Genomic DNA, 21,387 nt, shown 5'->3' on the forward strand with positions numbered 1-21,387 from the left:
AATTTGCATTAATGTGAATTACAGAGAGTAGGCAAGAACAAACCCACAGTACTGTAAAGGTTTAATGACTCATTGTTTCCTTTGCCACGATGGCTCAACCTTAACCCACACTGTTCAGGTCCAGGAAGGGGATTCAGCATATTTTCTTATATCTACCTTTTGGAGGTATTCTTCTCCACTGAACTATGAAATAAATAAAGATCATTCTCAATACATGTCAACGCAGACTGGAATCACCAGTATAAAAATGAGACACCCAATGTGGCTTTGCACGCAGTAAGGGCACAACTGGTGGGATCTACCTTCTGAAAGGTGTGGCCGAAGCTTACTACGCAGGAAAACGTCCTCTCCACCTGGTCTTTGTTGACTATAAGAAGGCATTTGACTCTGTCAATCATGCACTACTGCTTGTGAAACTGCAGGATTTTGGTATTGAAGAGGATGTGATGTGACTGCTTGAGGATCTCTACATCAGCTCATCTGGTCAGCTCTGTTGGAAAGGCTGGATGACAGACGAGTTTGAGACACCAGTCGGAGTTCGACAAGGCTATTCATTGTCCCCTATACTCTTCAGCCAGTAACACTGAATGTCTCATGTAGGAGTGGTATGAACACACATCACATGTAAGGGCACCAAATCGAAGTAGTATCTCCATTAAGGAGATCAGATACGCCGATGACCTAGTGATGATGGTGCTATGCAGAGCTGACACAGAAGAGATGCTTGCTCTCTGAGTTGACATATCAGATGAGTATGAGCAAGTCATCCATCCTGGCAAGATGGAATACATGGTTGGCCAGCCAACAATGGATGACAAAACTATCACATACTGCTCGATGCCAATACCTCACGTCACATCTTTCAAGTACCTGGCAGTGTTGATCAACCACACTCTAGATGACAGCAACGAGGTACAAATACAGATAGGTATGGGCAAATCCACCCTTTGGCAGTTTAAATATCTGCGTTCCACCCATATCAGCCAAGAAACAAAGGCACACCTTGCTCAGGCACTAATCATGTCAAGAGTACTGTATGATGCCACCACCTTGTTATGAAAGGCAACCGACATCAGGTGACTGGACGGTTTCGGCCAAACAATCTGGTGACACCTGGTGAACATCAAGTGGCACGACAGTGTTACAAACGAGAGTCTAATCGGCGACTGATGGTGCTGTGATGGAGCACAAGGCAGCATGGCTGGGCCATGTGATTCTGCACTGTGGACTGGCATCGGCTGTTGTGGATGGTTTTCCGGAGGGATGTCGTCATTCGGTATGTCGACCAAAGATGTTAGGTTCACAACATCTGAGAGTGGTCAAGGTCCAATTTCACTGAACTCAAAGGGGCAGCGCTGGAAAGACGGTTTGTGTTGAAAGCGGTGGCAGTAGTTCCGGTGGTATATAATTTGAGGAGGCGACCACGGGCTTATGCTTATATCAAATGATGATGAAAATATATAACTGTCAACCTTTCACCCATTTATCTGCTGGGTTTAATGTGCAAAGTGTTTCATTAAACTGAATTGCCACGTCGACTCTTGCGTTAACATATGGTGGCACTGTTGTATGTAAGCCTGGTATTGGTTTCATGGTTAAAGTGGCTGGCTTGAGATCTTCGGATCTTGAGTTTGAGCCCCTGTCATACCATTAAACAATACCAGGTGGGTTGACTCAGTCTGTCATCCTTCCGAGATCGGTATAATGAGTGCCTACTTGCTGGTAACGTGCAATGTATCAGCGGCACAGCCGCACTTACAGAAAATGATGCAACCAGCGGTCACAGGCTGCATACGAAACAACATTGTTGTATGTAATGTTAGTCCGTATTTCATTTGTGGTTCTTAGGAAAATAATTTAGTGAGATATTTAATTCATATTATTGTGCTAAAATATCCCTGTGTCGTAAGAGGCGACCAGGGTTGCGTCAGGAAGGGCATCCGGCGTAAAACATGTGCCAAATCACTATGCGGATCATACGGATGATCCGCTGTGGCGACCCCTAACGGGAGCAGCCGAAAGAAGAAGAAGAAGAAGAAGATTATTGTGCTAAAGGTAGACATTAGGGATTATTACTATTTGTTACGAGACGACCCGTGAACCTGTTTGGTTCCCGTTGTGACAGCGGTTGATAAAAAAACATTTAAAAACAAAACAAAAGGATAGCTCCAGCGAACTATACCGCTGAGGTTGTTTGCATTGATCAAATTCTCCCGAAGAGTACTTGACTGAATCCGGAATTATTTTTAAAATATTTTTTTTCGTTGCCAGATTTTAACGAAACTTGATACTGCACAACGTAGGTGAATGGTGAGTAAGGTGGCCCTAAAAATGTTGCGCTATCGTGTACTGTTTTGGCTGTATTTCGGGAACATACATACATACAAGATGAGAGTTTTAGTAATATATAGAAGATAGACAGATAGATGACATTCCCCTTCTCTCTCCTGTCATATGTTGGTTTCACTCTTTAAACAACAACAAGGTCTTTATCGTTGTCTATTTATTTTCTGCCGTGACGCCCGCTGGACGACCAAAGCACTTGCTTGCAGTGCCCTGTGGTCAACATGTAACACACACACACACACACACACACACACACACACACACACACACACACACACACACACACACACACACACACACACACACACACACACACACACACACACACACACACACACACACACACACACACACACGAGGCATCTGCACCTGTATATGCTGTTAGAAGATGAATTCCAGATAAAGAGAGAAAATAGATGTGTATCGGAACTCCAAGTAAACTGCGAGCAAAAGGTAAAGATTGAAAGAGAAAATTAAACACACAAGTGCTACACAAAGTACGATGCACATGTTCATGTCTTTAATTTAGTACATAAATTACAACAACTTTTAAAACAAAGACACTGTATAGATGTCGGACTCAAACCAGCACCAGGATTGTTGAGACAAAGCAGAAATAAGATAATTTCTACAGGAAAAAAAAAGCTCATGCACATAGCTAACAACAAAACAAGAGGGTAGAAAATTAGAATATTTTTGTAAGAAATTGGTTGCATACCCAAACGTCCTGATTACCATGCGTGTTGCGGAGCAGTTTCTCACCTTTTGCTGGCTCAGAGTGCTGGCTGGCTCAAAAAGCACGGTCATGACAGTGTCCTGCACTCATTGTGGTACTTACCACTTGAACAAAACAAAAGAAGACGACCAAATATATTTAGTATAGAAAACACATGTACAGGGCTTTGTACAAGATGCTCCACAGAAAATGGACGAGCTGCTCATTGTTTATCAACTTTGCTCAAACTTCCCTGCAGGACAACTTTCTCCCTGTTCTCCACGTGCTGGTCATTCGTAGATCTCTGTGCAAGACCGTCAGATGCCCCTTGCCCAACTCTTTGTATTTCCCCAAAGAATTGTGGCAATGGTCTCTTTTCACAATATTTCTCAAATCTTCCACAACGTTTACACACAAACGAAGTCATTGCCTCTCTCGTAGCCCCCAATCTCTCAATGTCCAATGCTGAACTCAAGCAAGTGACTCGTCGTTGGATGAGAGAACTCCGTGCAGCAGTGAAGTCGTCCGTGATTCGTCAGTGTTTGTAGGAGGCCTGACAAAATGGCAGGAGGTCATGCCATAGTTTCCTTGCCGGGCAGTCGCCTGTCATTGAGCGAGTGCATATTGATGGTTTCGTCCTTGCGTGGCAGGGGTCGAGGCTTGGGGTGAAATCGGCGATGGCAGCGTAAAGACAGGCGAAGCCCCTCGGCCATCGCGCTGCACAGGGGTTTCTGAAACCGCACACAAAACCTGTCATTTTATTTCAAAACATTCCTTTGACCAGGAGCATTCCCTCACATACCATTAGCATATTTAGTATGGGGAAAGTACCACCATTGCTTAAACTCCAAGCTGTCACACAAAATCCAATCAAGTAAAGTCCAACATTTTATGCAATATTAACAGACTATTTTGCTCATCAGAGCATTGGTTCGGTATTCATCATGAGGATTTGAGAGTGGCAGAAGAGCTTGATTGGTTCTGCATTTACTATTGGGTTTTATCTCCGGTTGTGTGGAGTGAGCAGAAAAATAAACAAAATAAACAAACAAGCAAAGGGACAATTAACGAAATAAAAAAAATCTCCTCGATCCGTGCCAGCAGGGGAAGCTGCATAGTAATGCACGTCCTTTCGTGGAGATGTGAAGGTGGCAGTCCTGTCTGCCACACAAGTAGTATATTTCGCAAGAGATGGCCGTTACACCGACACTTCTAAGTGAACAGATCAAATATGATGTACATCAATGTTAGTTTAGTCAGGATCGAGCAAGCAGGTTTAATATCAAGTTAAAATATTTATGTTTAATAATAAAGAGTAAATAATGAAAGATACCAACAGTGGCATGCAAAAGCATTCACCACCAATCAACAATGCCACATTTACATGAATTACGGAGAAATTTTTTTCCAAATGAACTTTTTTTATTCATAACTGACAGAATCAAACTAAACACTTATAGTTGAAAGTTAGGTGTCAAGAATACCTGAAAAAAAAACATGCACAAATCAAAACTCACTGGTTGTACAAGCAGGGGCCGGTGCTACCATAAGACCAACCAGGCAGCCGCCTTGGGCGCAGACCTCAGAGGGGCGCATTACTGACCTTTAAGGGTCACAGTTTCATGCAAATTATTGTTTTAAGAAAACACATAATAAAAGGAAAATATAATCTTTTATTGTTCATAATAGTTTATAGTTCATTGTTAGTTCATAACCAGTTTATTGTTTTCAATACTAGCAATACTGTTTCTTTCTTTATCGATCTATTCTTCTTTCTTTATCTATTCTATTCTCTCATTCTCAGCTTGGGGACAAAATTTGCAAAGGAAAAGGCACGCAAAGTGAGATTTTGATGTGTCTGAAATTGAAACTTTTATGAAACGTTTTAAATTCTGTTTGTCTGTTTTTGGTTTGTTTCTCTGTCTGACTATAAGCAAAATATTGTGGTAAAATAAATTTAGCAGTTTCAAGTTTTGTGCTTTTTATTTTTTCAACAAAACAACTGTTTTTAAAAATGGAAGTTGGCAATTTTTTTGGGGGCGATGCAAGTAGCTGGCCTTGCCTAGGGCGCAAAATAGTGTGTACAAGTGGCAACGGCCCTGTGTACAAGTATTCAGCCCCTGAGGTCAGTACTTGGTGGAAACACCTTTTGCAGCAATGACTGCAATGACTGCGATGAGTCCTCTATCAGCTTTGCACAGTGAGATTGCTCTAGTCTAATTGCTCTAGTTCTGCCAAGTTTGATGGGGATCGTCAATGGACTGCAATCTTCAAGTCTCGCACTAAATGTTAAATTGAGTTCAAGTCAGGACTTTGACTGGACCACTCAAGAACATTTATTTTCTTCTTATTCAGCCACTCCAGTGTGGCTTTAGCTTTGCGCTTTGGATCATTGTCCTGATGAAATGTGAATCTCCTACCCAGTTTCAGATTTGTGGCTGACCCAAGCAGGTTTTCATCAAGGATTCTCCTGTACTTCGCACTGTCCATTGTCCCTTCTATCCTGCCAAGCTTGTCAATCCCTGCTGATGAAAAGGAGGAGGAGATTGGGACCATACTCTGTGCAGAGCGTTGGTGCTGCTTAAGCAGTCTCCTTGGCTATTGGGTACAATCCTGGACGGGTCACCACTCCGACAAACGATACCAGCATGCTGGCACTCATTTTGCCGACCTCGGAAGGATGGCAGGCCGAGTTAAACCCACTTGGTATTAATTCAACAGCTGAGTGGGATTTGAACTCAGGACCCTAGGATCCCAAGCCTACCACTCTAACCATTAAGCCAACACCAGCCATGATGAAAAGCAACCCCATAATATGATGCTGCCACCACCATGCTTGACAGTAGAGATGGTGTTGACTGGGTGATGTGCAGTGTTCGTCTTGTGCCAGACATCACACTTTTAATTTAGACCAAAGAGTTCAATTTTTGTCTTGTCTGACCACAAATCTTTTCTTCACATGCTTGCAGTATTATTAAGACGGTTTTCCCCAAACTCAATATGAGTTTTTAGATGCATCTTTTTCAGTAATGGCTTCATTTTTGCCATGTGTGTCGAGAGGCCAGCTTTGTGAAGGGAACGGGATATTGCTGATTGATGAACATCTTGGATATTGCTGATGAACTGACCCCATCTTGGACAAACAGCCTTGTAGATCTTTCAAAGTCATTGTTGGATTTACAGTGACATCCCAAACCAGTTTCTTTCTTGTCTGGCTGCTGAGTTTGGATGGGCGATCTGATCTGGGTAGAGTCTGGGTGGTGTGATACGTCTTCCACTTCTTAATGATGGGTTTCACCATACTCAAAGGGCTAATGAGTGACCATGAAATCTTCTTCTAACCCTCTCCTGAACGGTGCTTCTCCACCACTTCATGTCTGACTTCTTTGGAAAGCTCCTTGGTCTTCACGTTTGCCTTGCTGCTTTTGACAAAGTAAGTTGCATCTATAAAACTCCTTAGATAAGTGGGGGAGTTTAATTTTTAAGTTAAACGACTGAATGCAAACAGGTGAAACATATTACACTAATTTTGTAACCTTTCAAACAAATAATTTGCTCTTGAAGTGATTTAGGGTCATGACGTGAAGGGTTGGAATACTTATGTAACTGAGAATCATCTGATTTTCTCTGTTAATCGAACTTATTCACATTTTATCTATATTTTTTAGCTTTAACACTTTGAAGTAGTTTGTGAAGACTCGATATATAAAGTTTGATTTGAAAGCATCATGAAATAAGCTCAGGTTGGAATCAAAATGTGAAAACTTCGGAGGGGGGGTTGAATACTTTTGCAGGCCACTGTAAATGGGCAAGGTAATGTGGAAGGAAATTGACAAATGCTGACTTCATATTGTGTTCGAGATTTCCTGGAAATATTCATGTTTTAAATTCAATGTTATCCGAGTTTATTGTGCAATTTATAACCTTTGGATCAAATGTCTCCCTTTTATAAGCAATGTGTCTACAAATGAGGTATAAGTGGTTCACTCATTCATATGAAGGCCTTTTTGGTTGTTGGACATATGAAGGCTACTATGTATTCCACTGGACACAAATATAGATTATTTGCCAGGATTGCAAAGGAAACATGGAGACCAGCCAGCTTAATTCATTGAACCATCTGCAGAATAACCTTGCATTTTGCAAGATTTAAAGGCGCAATGAGCTATAAACGAAAATAACGTTACACATCATTATGAACCTGTCACCAACAGCATGTTGGAAATTTAGTTTTTACTGCAGACCCAAAACCAAAGTCAAGTAAGTACTTTTAATGATCTATTTGGAGTCGTTGTGACAAAGCATCAGAAAGCATTTCACGCACCGTTAACCCGGGCGGCAGCGGGACGTCCAGGTTAAAGGCAGCAATGGCTGCACTAAAAGCAGTTCTACAACACGTCAGCGATGAGCAACATTTCTGAGTCCACATTTAGCCGACATTATGCCAGTCATTCCACAGAGAACAGCAAGGTTGGGAGTACCCATGGGTTCAGTCCGAGCTAAACACGCGGTGAGATTTACAGGCGGAGTGGGGGATGAAATCACAAAGGAAAGGGGAAGGAGAGACATCGGAGAGAAAATGGGAAAGCAAAATGGATCTGAGAGCTCAAAGGATGGACGATTTGAGATGTTTTCCTTAACAGACCAGTGAAGGGCTGAGTTATTTAATAAATAGCAAGAGGGAGGAGGAAATTATAAGAAAATAAAAAAAGAAAAAATAAGCAAGGGGTTATGTGTGAGTGTATGAGAGAGAGAGAGAGAGAGAGAGAGAGAGAGAGAGAGAGAGAGAGAGAGAGAGAGAGAGAGAGAGAGAGAGAGAGAGAGAGAGAGAGAGAGAGAGAGAGAGAGAGAGAGAGAGAGAGAGACAGAGACAGAGACAGAGACAGAGAGAGAGAGAGACACAGACAGAGACATAGACAGAGACAGAGAGAGAGAGACAGAGACAGAGAGAGAGAGACAGAGACAGAGACAGAGACAGAGACAGAGAGAGAGACAGAGAGAGAGAGAGAGAGAGAGAGAGAGAGAGAGAGAGAGAGAGAGAGAGAGAGAGAGAGACAGAGAGAGAGAGAGACACAGACAGAGAGAGAGAGAGACAGAGAGACAGAGAGAAGAGAAAACTGAGGAATGTGGAAAGATAGGGAAAGAAGGATGGAAAGGGAAGCGTATACAGGAATAGGGGGCGGGGGGGGGGAGGTGGTGAGGGGGTAAAATTTCCGTTATTGTTTGCATACGTATTAACGAGATGGTCCTGATGAACATACTCAAAAGGGAAAAGTGTGTTTGGAAATGTTGGCAACTCAAATGATATATATATATATATATATATATATATATATATATATATATATATATATATATATATATATATATATATATATATATATATATATATATATATATATATACATACACATATATATATACATACACATATATATATACATATATATATATACATACACATATATATATATATATATATATATATATATATATATATATATATATATATATATATATATATATATATATATATATATATATATATATATATATATATATATATGTATATATATATATGTATATATATATATATATATATATATATATATATATATATATATATATATATATATATATGTATTGTTGCAGTTCTACAAAACCGCATGCCTCTAAGGCAATGACACCCAACATACAGTCATCGCCAGGTAGTTATTTTGTGAGTCTTCATGCAGTCAGACCTTCCCCTGACATCTATTGGGTTAACGGGACGAAGTGCATTGCGTGGGTCTAATAGCTAGGTCTAATAATTAATTACATCTCTATCTTCCCTTCAATCCTGGTTTCCATTTCGACCGTTTCCTTTTATCCATGATACAAATCAAAGCAAGTAAGCAAGCAAACACACACGATAAGAATAACAGCACCAAGCAACCACCTGTGAAAGACTCACAACATGAACAGAGATGCTGCCCGGCGCGCATGGCGTACCCTTTCATTCAAATCTGCGCCAATTTACAATGGCGTCTCAACTTGCTCAACCTTCGCTCACCAACAACTCACCACCTCGACCACCAACATCTCCCGAAAATGGGAAAAATAATCCTGCGCATCCTCACACCTCCGCATCGATACAATTCGCCACCAAGCAGGGGCGTGCTGTGCAGCCCAGGCCACTCGACCACGTGATGCGGGGACAAGCCAAGCACATTGACAGCACCAACCGCATCTCGCCGGAGATGCCCCGAATGTGTGCGCGGAGCCGAAGCGACTCTCGTCCAGTTGCCAGAACATGGCAGGACGGGCGGTGAGGGACGAAGGTCGCGGGGGGGGGGGGGTTGGTGAGTTTGGTACGGGGCTACAGGCCGTGTCGCGCCAGATGTGCGCATAAGACCGCTTCCGGTCCCAGGAGCCTGGCAGGGTGGGGCGATGACTGCCATGTGGCTCAATAAGGAAGCTCAATTTGGATTGCGGCGCGTTGCTTCGGGACGTCACCCCACCCTTCACCCGGGGCTTATGAAAGGTGGATCGTGAAGCCGTCTGCCTCTCTGCTCTTCTCTGCCTGCCTGCTTCACCCACTTCTTCGCCTGCCTGTCTCGCACTGGTCTTCACCTGGTTGTCTCGCCCCCTCCTTCACCTCTCTGCTCCACACTCTCTCCACCACTCATTGTCTGCCTGTCACTGCATCTACACTTGGGGTGGTGTGCGACAGAACTTCTCCTGGGACCAGTGTGGAGCACATGTTTCCATGAGCCCCCGGCAATGTGATAAAGCAGGAGATAATGCTCCAACTCTTAAGGTGGGATCGCTCAAGCGGAGCATCCCCCAAAGTGGACTGGGTTGCGTGGTCAGTCGACCGCGCCAGGTATTGCGAGGCCATTAGTCCTCATCTACTCTCCTTCCTTCTGGCGATCTAATCTTCATCGGGTTTGTGTGTGTGTTTATGTGATGGCGCCTGTCATAGCATAAGTTAAGATTGTAGAAGATATAATGGGGTAAGTCTGTTCTGTGTCTGCTTTTGTAAATTGCTTGCCTTTTGTCGTACCCCACAAATTCCTTGCGATCTGTGCTGCACCATACCAATAAACCCCATTCACTGAGCCACATACCTTTCCTCGCCTGATTATAAATAAATGCTTCGTATCGAAATGTTTCCAGATCGTTTTCGTCTTTTCCTTCATTGGTCCAGCATAGTCCATATCCCAGCTAAGCCGGGACATTATCCCCCAACGATCTGTTCACTAGCCGGTACATCCTTGGCAGTTATGCTTGATTGCATCTGATCCGGTAAGGTTATCTGGTTTGAAGAAGGCGTACCGAGGGTGTGTCCCCTGGTTATTAGATCATGTGACCATTAGGTAACTGTTATCCAGTTGACGGAGGACCCAAATTCACGTGGTTGAGTTATTGGTGTTCACAGTCAACTAGCGACCCGCCCTGTCATGGAGTTATCTGAGTGTGACGGCATGCAATTCCGGAGAGTCTGGTGGGAATCCGAGGTAGTTCTCCCGCCCCCCCTGCCCCCCGCCCCCCCATGGTATTTTCGCCCTGACCATGGGTCCACAAATATATATATATATATATATATATATATATATGTATATATATGTATATATATATATATATGTATATATGTATATATGTATATATATATATATATGTATATATGTATATATGTATTGTTGTGGTTACCAAATTCGCAAACCACCATTCAGGTCCCTTAGGTGAGGTATCTCGGTAAGTACATGTGTAGTTAGGCCCAAACCCGTTGTCTAGTGGGAATACATGTCATTTATGCGTGCTGCGACTCTTCAGGATAGCCGTTTTTCTTTTACTATCTTTATTTTGGACCAACCGCCATGATTACCACCACAACCACAACATCAACCACCAACCACAACACCGCTTCACCACAACCGCCACGACCTTCACGTCACACCTCGCAGCCGTCGCATCGCCACCGTTCTTGCGCCGCCTGTGGGTACCGGTGTTGGACTCGTGCAGGGCGCGCGCCGAACAGCGTGTACAAAATCACGGATTTTGTGCTTCAAAAACGGATCAAAAACAACACACGCCCACTTTTTGCCGTCCAATCGGTGAAGCGAGGGGCGATTTGGCCCCGCCTCCAGGGCGATCGATATATGCAAATTTATGGATCAAAAAGCCTTCACGCCCACTTTTTCTCGGGCCAATGGGGAGCGAGGTGAAAGGTCGAAGGGAGGGGGTCAAAGATGAGAGGGCGAAGTTACGGGGCGGATAAAAGGACCGTGTTCGTCAGTCCAGGAGAGTCGAGAGGCGGAGAGTAGGAGAGTAGGAGAGTCGGAAACAGAGAGTCAAGACTTCGCGGGCGGTGGAGCTGCTCGTCGTGTGCGTTGGAGTCGGAACGGAGGGGACGGAGCTGTGGAAAGGCGGCGACACCAGACGAGGGGGTGCTCGCGTCGTGCAGGAAGCTGCACCCGAGGGAGGCCGACAGCGCGACCTGGCCGAGGTGGAGACGCTCGTCGCGGGATAATAAAGATCCTCTATACCCCGAGCATCAGCAACCCCCTCCTGTTTCCCCCCGCGCTGAGATAGTGCGACCAAGGGGGCCCCTTTCCCACCCCCTACCAGACACTGTCCGCGAGGCCCGCAGAGTTGAGGCGCCATCGCCGCTCCGCGTCTCATCACCAGACGGGTAGGCGCGACCCGGTCTCGGCCTCAGGCCCGCCTCATCCTTGAGGGTATTCTTTTCCTTGGTTTTGGGTATGTGTTGTCGGCGCCGTCTGTGAAGTAGAATTGTATAAGTGTTGCCGTGTGCTCGGTAGTCGGTATTAGCTCTGCATTGTGTCCTCGCATTGTCGCATTTGCTTTTTGTGTAAATGGAATTGTGTTTTTCTTTTCTGTGTGCTTTTGGTGGAATTGTATATGTGTGCTTCCTGTGTGCCGCGAATAAATGTGCTTTGTGTTGAACTGTTTCCCGCTTCGCTTCGTCATTTCTCCCATTGAATCCTCATCTTGCTTCACGTAAAGGGTTGGTAGTGGGCTGAATACGCCCGATAATTAATCGAACCGTCGAGGTCGACGATAACACCGCTCGGTTATTCTGATAGTACGGAACGGGTCGCTGAAGTGGCCCGTGTCCGAAGTCGACCTGCGGCGAGGTGCGATCGCCCGGTCTACCCTCCGCGTGGGTACTTAGGTAGGTCGAATTTGGCGAGCAACCCTATCCCACGCGGGGGCTGATTGGCTCGATCGCGGTGAGACCGAAAGGTCCACCCGTGACTGGTTCCCGGCGTTAGTCCGAGAGGGTCACGACTGGATTGTCCGTCCGGTGGGCGACGTGCCGCGATTCGAGTTACGTGGCCGTCAGCACGCCGGCGGGCGCGAATACCGCAACAATATATATATATATATATATATATATATATATATATATATATATATATATATATATATATATATATATATATATATATATATGCATTACAATGAGAAATATCACTTCTTTTTGGAATAAAATCATAAAAATTATTCAAAACTGAAGTAAATGCACTTAAACAAGGCCCAAAATTAATATAAAACAATAAGTAGTTGTACAAAATCATCATTGACTTTGGCTAAGCAGTATCTTAGATTGTGAGACAAAGTACCTTAAAACACCGTAGCCTGAGAGGGAAAGGGTAGAGGCGATTATTAATCCCATATTATTTTCACCCGTCCCAACCGTGACAATAAAGACCCTTTCTGACTCAAAAAAGTTAATCCGTGATCATTAATCTGATGCTAATTCACAATATTTCTGAGTTAAAAAAGCGGATTAATTTGTGCCAAAGCATATCGAACATCCTAACTTTCGAAAGCTTCCTCCAATTAAGTACTCGTATAATTCGTTTTAACCATAGATAGGTGTACCCCTGGGTGTACCCATCAAGACAGATTGGGAAAACCCAGGGGTACACCTATCGAAGGTTAAGTCGTCTGGATGAATGAATGAATTCAAAGATGAAATTACGATATCACCAGTTTTAAAAATGGTGTCTAGTGATAGAGAGATTGCACGTGTCAACATGTGATGGAGTCTACCCTGCCGGGCATACGAGCCATTAAACACGTTATCGTTTGCGACTGCCGTGGCATTGTGCAAGGGAACAGAAGACTAATGCTGATGAGTTTCGGCTTGCTATTCGGCATTGTTCCCCCGTGTGCAGTCCAGGCACATCCTCGTTACGTGGTGGAACTGCAGCGATGGGATCCATCTTGAAAGGTAAGCGACACAACACGAAAGTTAAAAGATGCAATGGAATTTTTAATTCTCCATTTTAATTTGTTTGTAGGTGACTGGCAGAAATGTTCCAGATGAATCTGTCTCTTTGAAAAGACATGATGGATTATCGAATTATTCATGTTAAATCTTGTCCCAATATCTTGGAAGCAATCCACCCATTCGGCTGCACAATACGAGCAGGCCATTGTGTGGCTCCATCTTTGTGTCATCGAATATATAATATGGAATTATTGGACCTTCAGCAACCTCTTTGTCGTTAGAATATCAACTGCCTGCAAAATTATAATCAAGTGGCAGCAACGGGATTGGGAAGAAACTTCAGCCCTGGTTTTTCAAAGTGCCACAAGGGTAAACAAGCAGTGGTTGAAGCCAATGTGACTCGCATGCAATTATTGCCCAATCTGAAGCACACTCCGAATATTTTAACCACTGAGGGGGATGAAGTGATCATGCAACAACGAATTTTTTTTGTTAACGTGTGCACAGAGGATGCAGGTGACGATGCATGAACTTGAAACGTTTTTGGTAAAAGTGAGGCAGGAGCATTCTTTCCTCAAACAGAAGTGGAGTTGGTAGAAGGAATGGCAAGTCCATTTACAAGTAGCTATTTTCCATACCCTCTATTACCAAAGTTTAAGAACCCATACCATAGATCAGTGGCAATGTCTGAGAATGAGGGAAGGTTCAGGAGAGCTCGCTCGCTGCGTGGGTTATGTGAGGCATACATGCAAACAAGCAAGAACATCAACAAAAACACGTTTACGAATGCAAGTACACAAACACGTACAACCACATGGAAATGCAAGCACGAAGGTGCGCACATGCACAAACAACCATGCACACACACACACACACACACACACACACACACACACACACACACACACACACACACACACACACACACACACACACACACACACACACACACACACACACACACACACACACACACACACACACACACACACACACCACCTTTCCATTGCAATACACTACAGGAAAGGGGGAAGTGGGAGGCAAGTGAATGGGACAGGAAGGGAAAGGAACAGTGTATCGTTCGGTGTTGCATTATCAGTTTCCTTTTGAACAAGTAGTTCATTTTGAAAGCTTTCCGAAACCCTAACCGTAAAAGCTTGGTTTGAAATATCTACCTTCTGAGCTGAACCAACTGATGAGTTTCACCAAGCTTGGTGGACCAATTATATCCTGATTTCTCTTCTTGGCAATCCTCGTGCATACCAAGAGGCTTACAAGTATGAATTAACTTTGAAAGTCTGAAATTGGGCTTTTGAGATTGCACCACAGTTAAGGGGCTGTCACACCTTGACGTTTTAGCCAGCGTATGGCAAGGTATAAAAATGTATGTAAAATGCTGGCATACGCTGAACTATTGATGCTTTTTTAAAGTTTTGGGCATATAATAACGTGTTGGACGTATGCATAACGTATTAGTAACGTACACAGAACGTTTCAATCACATATAGATAACTTATACCAACGAATGCTGAGCGTGTTGTCGGCGTTCACAACCTATGCCCAACGGTAGTGTAACTTATGTATAGCGCGCGGCAGCGTATCGCCGACGATCACGTGGCGTAGGCTATTCATAGGCTGTGGCTCGACGATTCAAATCATAACCGCAGGAGACATCGAAGTGTGAAGCCGCTGTCACGCTTGACATTTTAGCCAGCGTATGCCGACGTATGAAAAATTTGCCGAACCAAGCTGGCACACGTCGAATACGTTATGGGTAAGTTTTGTATAAGTTAAGAGCACGCTGGCATACGTCGTAGTACGCTGGCATATGTCGTAGTACGCTGGCATACGTCGTAGTATGCTGGCATACGTCGTCATACGCCGAGTACGTCGAGAAATTTTCAGCATGTTGAAAATTTCTCGACGTACTCGGCGTATGACACACGTTCCGCATACGCTGGCCATAAGTTGTAGGCATGTTACGCGATCGTTGACACATGTCGATACACGTTATTTGTATGTTATTCATAAGTCGAAACACGTCGAGGTAATGGTTAGCGTCAGTGTTCTCGACTCCCTGTTTTTTTTGTTTGTTTTTTTTGTTTTTTTCCTTCGGTATGACGGTGATGTTGACACATCTATTTCTAGTGCGGTTATGATTTAAATCGTTAAGCGGCAGCCTATTAATTATAATATATTATAACTACATTAGAAATCAAAGTGTCAACATCACCGTTATACCGAAGAAAAAAAATAAAAATAAAAACAATGTCACCCGCAGGGTGACCCGTATCTTGCCAAAAGGTGACCACGTGTGACTTCTTTAAGGTCACACTAAGGTGAACAGAGCTGCTATCCATCAGGAGCGACTCCTTGAGGAATATCTGCCTACGAGAGATTCCGATGAGAATCGTTCTACAGTCACCATGAAAAATATGCGTTTGCCTCATAACGTCACCAAATGATGTCATAATGTCTCAAGCTTGACATATCTAGAAAGCACTCATTGAGATGTTCAATTTGAGGTACTACACGATATGGTTCCGAAAACTTGAAAATTTGACCTTGGGGTCAAATATGTTTGACCTCAGGCACTAACCATGAAGGTCAAGGCCAATCGCCACCAAAAATTAATCAGCTGAGCGCCAGACCATGAACTATATTCCCATGAAGTTTGAAGACGATCCGATCAAAATTACTCAGAAAATAAGGGTTTCGTCGACTCCCCTGATTTGCGCCAAAGTGACCTTGACCTTTGACCTTCAAAATTTTGTGCACTGAAAGGGACCTCTACAGGCCTCTGATATGCGAAGTTACAAAAATTTCCAATGATAACTGTGCTCTGCAGAATTTTTTATACGTGATTACAGACAAACAAACAAACAAACAAACAAAAAAAACCATACAAGCTGACTAACATATCTTGCAAAAACTTAGTTTTGGCAAGATAAAAACCAGAAAAAAAACCAGGACGTCTGGAACATTGACGCTAACCATTACCTTGACGTGTTTCAACTTATGAGTAACGTACAAGTAACATGTGTCGACGTGTGTCAACGATTGTGTAACGTGCCTACAACACGTTACTCATAGGTTAGAAATAAGTTTCGGGTATGCAAAACATTACCTCGACGTGTTTCGACTTATGAGTAACTTACAAGTAACGTGTGTCGACGTGTGTCAACGATCGCGTAACGTGCCTACAACTTATGGCCAGCGTTATGCGGAATGTGCGAGTCATATGCTTGCATACGTCAAAAAATTTCAAGCATGGAAAATTTGTCTAAAAGCTCGGCGAACTACTACGTTTGCCAGCGTACTGCAATGTATGCCAGCGTTCTACGACGTATGCCAGCGTACTATGACGTATGCCAGCGTACTACGACGTATGCCAGTGTACTACGACGTATGCCAGCATACTATGACGTATGCCAGCGTTCTACGACATATGCCAGCGTACTATGATGTATGCCAGCGTGCTCTTAACGTATACAAACTTACCCATAACGTGTTCGACGTGTGCCAGCGTTTTAGCCAAATTTTTCATGTCAGGCATACGCTGGCTAAATCGTCAAGGTGTGACAGGGCCTTTACAAATAGGGATACAAGCAGGAAGGGTGAATTAAAATACAAAGATGAATCAAGAAAGAAAATAAGTCAACAAATGACTCATTGTATGTCATTGGTGCCAATGATAAGACTAATCAATCACATTTCAGGATGGGTTAAGTGGGAAGAGCATCAGCCAGAACATATCAATTCAAGGACATTCACATCTGCGAGTAACACATTACTCAGAGAATGGGCACTGTAGCCAATGGTCATAGGGTTTCAAAAGTTTGTATCAACAACAATTATAAATGATGTACCTCCCAATTGAAAGCATCTTTCCCATGTCACAATGTCTTGATAAGTAATTTGGGTCACATTGCAGAATCCAAGGCGTGGAATTAACATTAAATCAGAGGACAGAGTTTGCTGGGAGCAAAAAAGGCAAAATGTTTCGACAATTGAAAGGAGAGATCAATTACTCAAAGGAACAGTAAGAACAATGACATTCTTTTGTCTGATTTCATCAGGACAGGCTTCGTTTGATGTACTTTCAATTGGAGGTTCACAAAAGGGCAGGGAAATGACCGAAAACAAAAAGTGAAAGCAGTTGGAGAAAATATGAACAAGGACAAAGGCATGACATAGTACCAAGGTGAAAATGGCGCATCGGTCATGTATTGGAGAGAGTCGTGTGCTCGCCGATGGTTGCCACAATTCAAATCAGGATGACTGGTTTAAAGAACAAAAGCAAAAGTCCATGCTTTGGAATGGAGGGCGAGGGGGGAGGGGATGGGGGGTGGGGGGCAAAGGTGCCATTTTATTGTCGGATAAAATAAGTGCAGGCGATTGTCAGAGAAGACAGAATTGACTTCAAGTGAAGGGGATGAGGAGAGTACAGCTGGATCTCCCAAGATCGAAGCAGATGATCATTCCATTTGTGCCATTTTATGTTCCTGCCCTTCACTGCTGCAAAAGGTGTGGAATCATGTTCCGCGTTTTCTTCCTTTCCCATACAATCCACTAGTTATTTTAGTTGAAGTTATTTGACATTCCAATATATTATTACACATAATACTAAGCTGTAGATAATGGACCAAAAAATGGAAACACCAAAGTAAAGTCACTTAATAGAGTGCTAGGCCACCACGTGTGGCCAGTGTGGCCTGTATGCGCTGTGGCATAGAGAACACCAGCGTTTAGAATTCTGCAGGAGGGGTGCAGCACCATTCTTCCATGAGAAAGCCAATCAACTCACACATGCTTGATGGAGGTGGAAAACGGTGTCTCAAGTGTCGTTCCGGAATATCCCATAAATGCTCAAATGGATTCAGATCTGGTGACTGAGAAGGCCATGACATAATGACATATGGATAACATCAGTGTCATGCTCATCAACCCATTGGGCGACCACATGTGCTTTGTGGATGAGGCATTGTCATTCTAGAAGACACCCCTCCTCATAGGAAAGAAATGCTGCAACATTGGGAGAAGATGATCACTCAGTCACATTAAGTAGCGAAAGGCATTAACCTTGCCTTGTAAGGGAATGACTGAACCCAAACAATGTCAGGAAAATGCACCCCATAACATCACAGAACCACCAGAACCCTTCACTGTTGGAACCAAGCATTCAGGGTTGTAGAGTTCTTTAGGTTGGCACCACACGTGCGCCACACGATGTCACCAACACCATGCTATGTCAATAATACCACAAGATGTCACCAATACTTCTTTCAAGCTTATGGGTCTCACAATCTGCCATGACCTTTCCTGGGAAAGCCACCTTTCAAACCTCGCCTCCAAAGCTAGTCGCCGACTGGGAATCCTCCATTGTGCAAAGTCCTTCCTCGGCACACATGAGCTCCTGACCACTTACAAAGCTTTCGTCCGCAGCCTGATGGAGTACTGCTCTCCCCTCTGGGCTGGTGCTCCTGTTTTCCACCTTTCTTGGCTTCACGCTGTGGAAACCAAGGCATTTCGGATCATTGGCATCTCCCGCAATGAGGCTGAGTCTTTGGGCCTCTCACTCTCTCACCGCAGGTTGGTCGGTGGTCTTTCTGTCTTCCACCGTCCCCTCTCCAGCCTCGCCCCCCCCTGCCCTGCTCTCTCTGTGATTTGTCCCCACCACATTTCCGCAGTGCGCTAAAGGTCCACCAACCACCCCCTTCTGGTAAAACTACCAAAATCACGAATCACTGCTCACCTTCACTCTTTCATCCCTCTTTTTTCCCGCCTTTGGAATAAACTCCCTCACTCTATTCAATCCCATTATTCCCTCCAAGCCTTCAAAACAGCTGTTCACCACCACCTCTATTCATCCCCCATCCAAATCCTCGATCTTTTCTACCCCCGATAATCCACCCAAGCCCACCTCCTTCAAATTCCCTGCTTTCCTTCCTGAAAGTCCCTGTAATGTCCATCTTCTATTCCCCATGTTCCCCGCCCCATCCCTCTCCCTTCCACAGATCTCCCAATGTCTCTGTTCCCCACTGTTTTGTCCTTCCCACTCCCGCCCCTCTTGTCTCATGCCCCCCCCCCTTGCTGTGCGTTGTGTGTTAGCTCTCACACGAGCCTCGACAAGGTATACAAAAGAAGAATAAAAGAAAAAAAAAACCCACCCTATGTCGACAATACCACGCTATGTCGCCAATACCACGATATGTCATCAATACCATGCTATGTCGATTTGTTAGGGTTAGGGTTAGTCACCAATGTCACCATGTAGTCACCAACGTCACCAATACCGTCACCGTCACCGTCAGATAGTCACCAACGCTATGTCACCAATGCCATGCTATGTCGACAATACCACGCCATGTCTCCAATATCACGCCATGTCGACAATACCATGCTATAAAGACAATACCACGCAATGTCGCCAATATTACGCAATGTCGACAATATCACGCTATGTCGACAATACCACACAATAAAGACAATACCACGCAATGTCGCCAATATCACGCTATGTCGACAATACCACACTATAAAGACAATACCACACTATAAAGACAATACCACGCTATAAAGACAATACCACGCAATGTGGCCAATATCACGCAATGTCGACAATACCACGCTATAAAGACAATACCACGCAATGTCGCCAATATTACGCAATGTCGCCAATATCACGCTATGTCGACAATACCACACTATAAAGACAATACCATGCTAAAAAGACAATACCATGCTATGTCGCCAATACCACACTATGAAGATAATACCACACTATAAACACAATGCCACGCTATGAAGATAATACCGCACCATAAACACAATACCACGCTATGAAGATAATACCGTGCTATAAACACAATACCATGCTATATCGACAATACCGTGCTATAAAGACAATACCACGCTATGGTCCAATACTACACTAAGTTGACAATACCACGCTATGTCGATAATATCATGCTATGTCAACACTACCGCGCTATAAAGACAATACCACGCTATAAAGACAATACCATGCTATGTCGCCAATACCACGCTATGAAGATAATACCGCACTATAAACACAATACCACGCTCTGAAGATAATACCATGCTATAAACACAATACCATGCTATATCGACAATACCGTGCAATAAAGACAATACCACGCTATGGTACAATACCACACTATGTTGACAATACCATGCTATATCGATAATATTGTGCTATGTCAACACTACTGCGCTAGAAAGACAATACCACACTATGTCGCCAATATCACGCTATGTCGCCAATATCACGCTATGTCGCCAATATCACGCTATGTCACCAACATCACGCTATGTCGACAATACCATGCTATGTTGACGATACCAGGCTATGTCGACTATACCAAACGATGTCGTCAATATCACGCCATGTCGCCAATACCACGCAATGTCGTCAATACCACGCTATGTTGCCAATTTCACGCTATGTCACCAGTGCCATGCTATGTCAACAATACCACGCTATGTCGACAATACCACACTATGTCGCCAATATCATGCTATGTCACCAATACCACGCTATGTCACCAATACCACGCAATGTCTTCAATACCACGCTATTTCACCAATATCACGCTATGTCACCAATACCATGCTATGTTGACGATACCATGCTATGTCGACTATACCACACGATGTCGTCAATATCACGCCATGTCGCCAATACCACGCAATGTCGTCAATACCACGCTATGTCGCCAATATCACGCTATGTCGCCAATATCACACTATGTCGACAATACCACGTTATGTCGCCAATATCACGCTATGTCACCAATATCACGTGATGTCACCAATACCACGCTATGTCGCCAATATCACGCTATGTCACCAATGCCATGCTATGTCGACAATACCACGCTATGTCGACAATACCACACTATGTCGCCAATATCATGCTATGTCACCAATACCACGCAATGTCTTCAATACCACGCTATGTCGCCAATATCACGCTATGTCACCAATGCCATGCTATTTTGACAATACCACGCTATGTCGCCAATATCATGCTATGTCACCAATATCATGCTATATCACC

General features: G+C 43.8%; 1 protein-coding gene across 1 annotated transcript in view; it reads right to left on the reverse strand.

The window, feature by feature from the left end:
* Window positions 1-2,844: 2,844 nt before the first annotated feature.
* LOC147010612 (glutamate receptor ionotropic, kainate 2-like) overlaps window positions 2,845-21,387 on the reverse strand; it is a 298,336-nt gene continuing 279,793 nt past the window's right edge. The window contains exon 17 of the mRNA XM_085860314.1: window positions 2,845-3,792. Within this exon, the coding sequence (XP_085716440.1) occupies window positions 3,634-3,792 (159 nt within the window). The 3' untranslated portion in view covers window positions 2,845-3,633. The remainder of the gene's footprint in view (window positions 3,793-21,387) is intronic.

This window comes from Eptatretus burgeri, chromosome 16 (genome assembly GCF_056783735.1).
Source record: "Eptatretus burgeri isolate ZD-2024b chromosome 16, Ebu_testis_v1, whole genome shotgun sequence".
NCBI classification, from domain to species: Eukaryota; Metazoa; Chordata; class Myxini; order Myxiniformes; family Myxinidae; genus Eptatretus; species Eptatretus burgeri.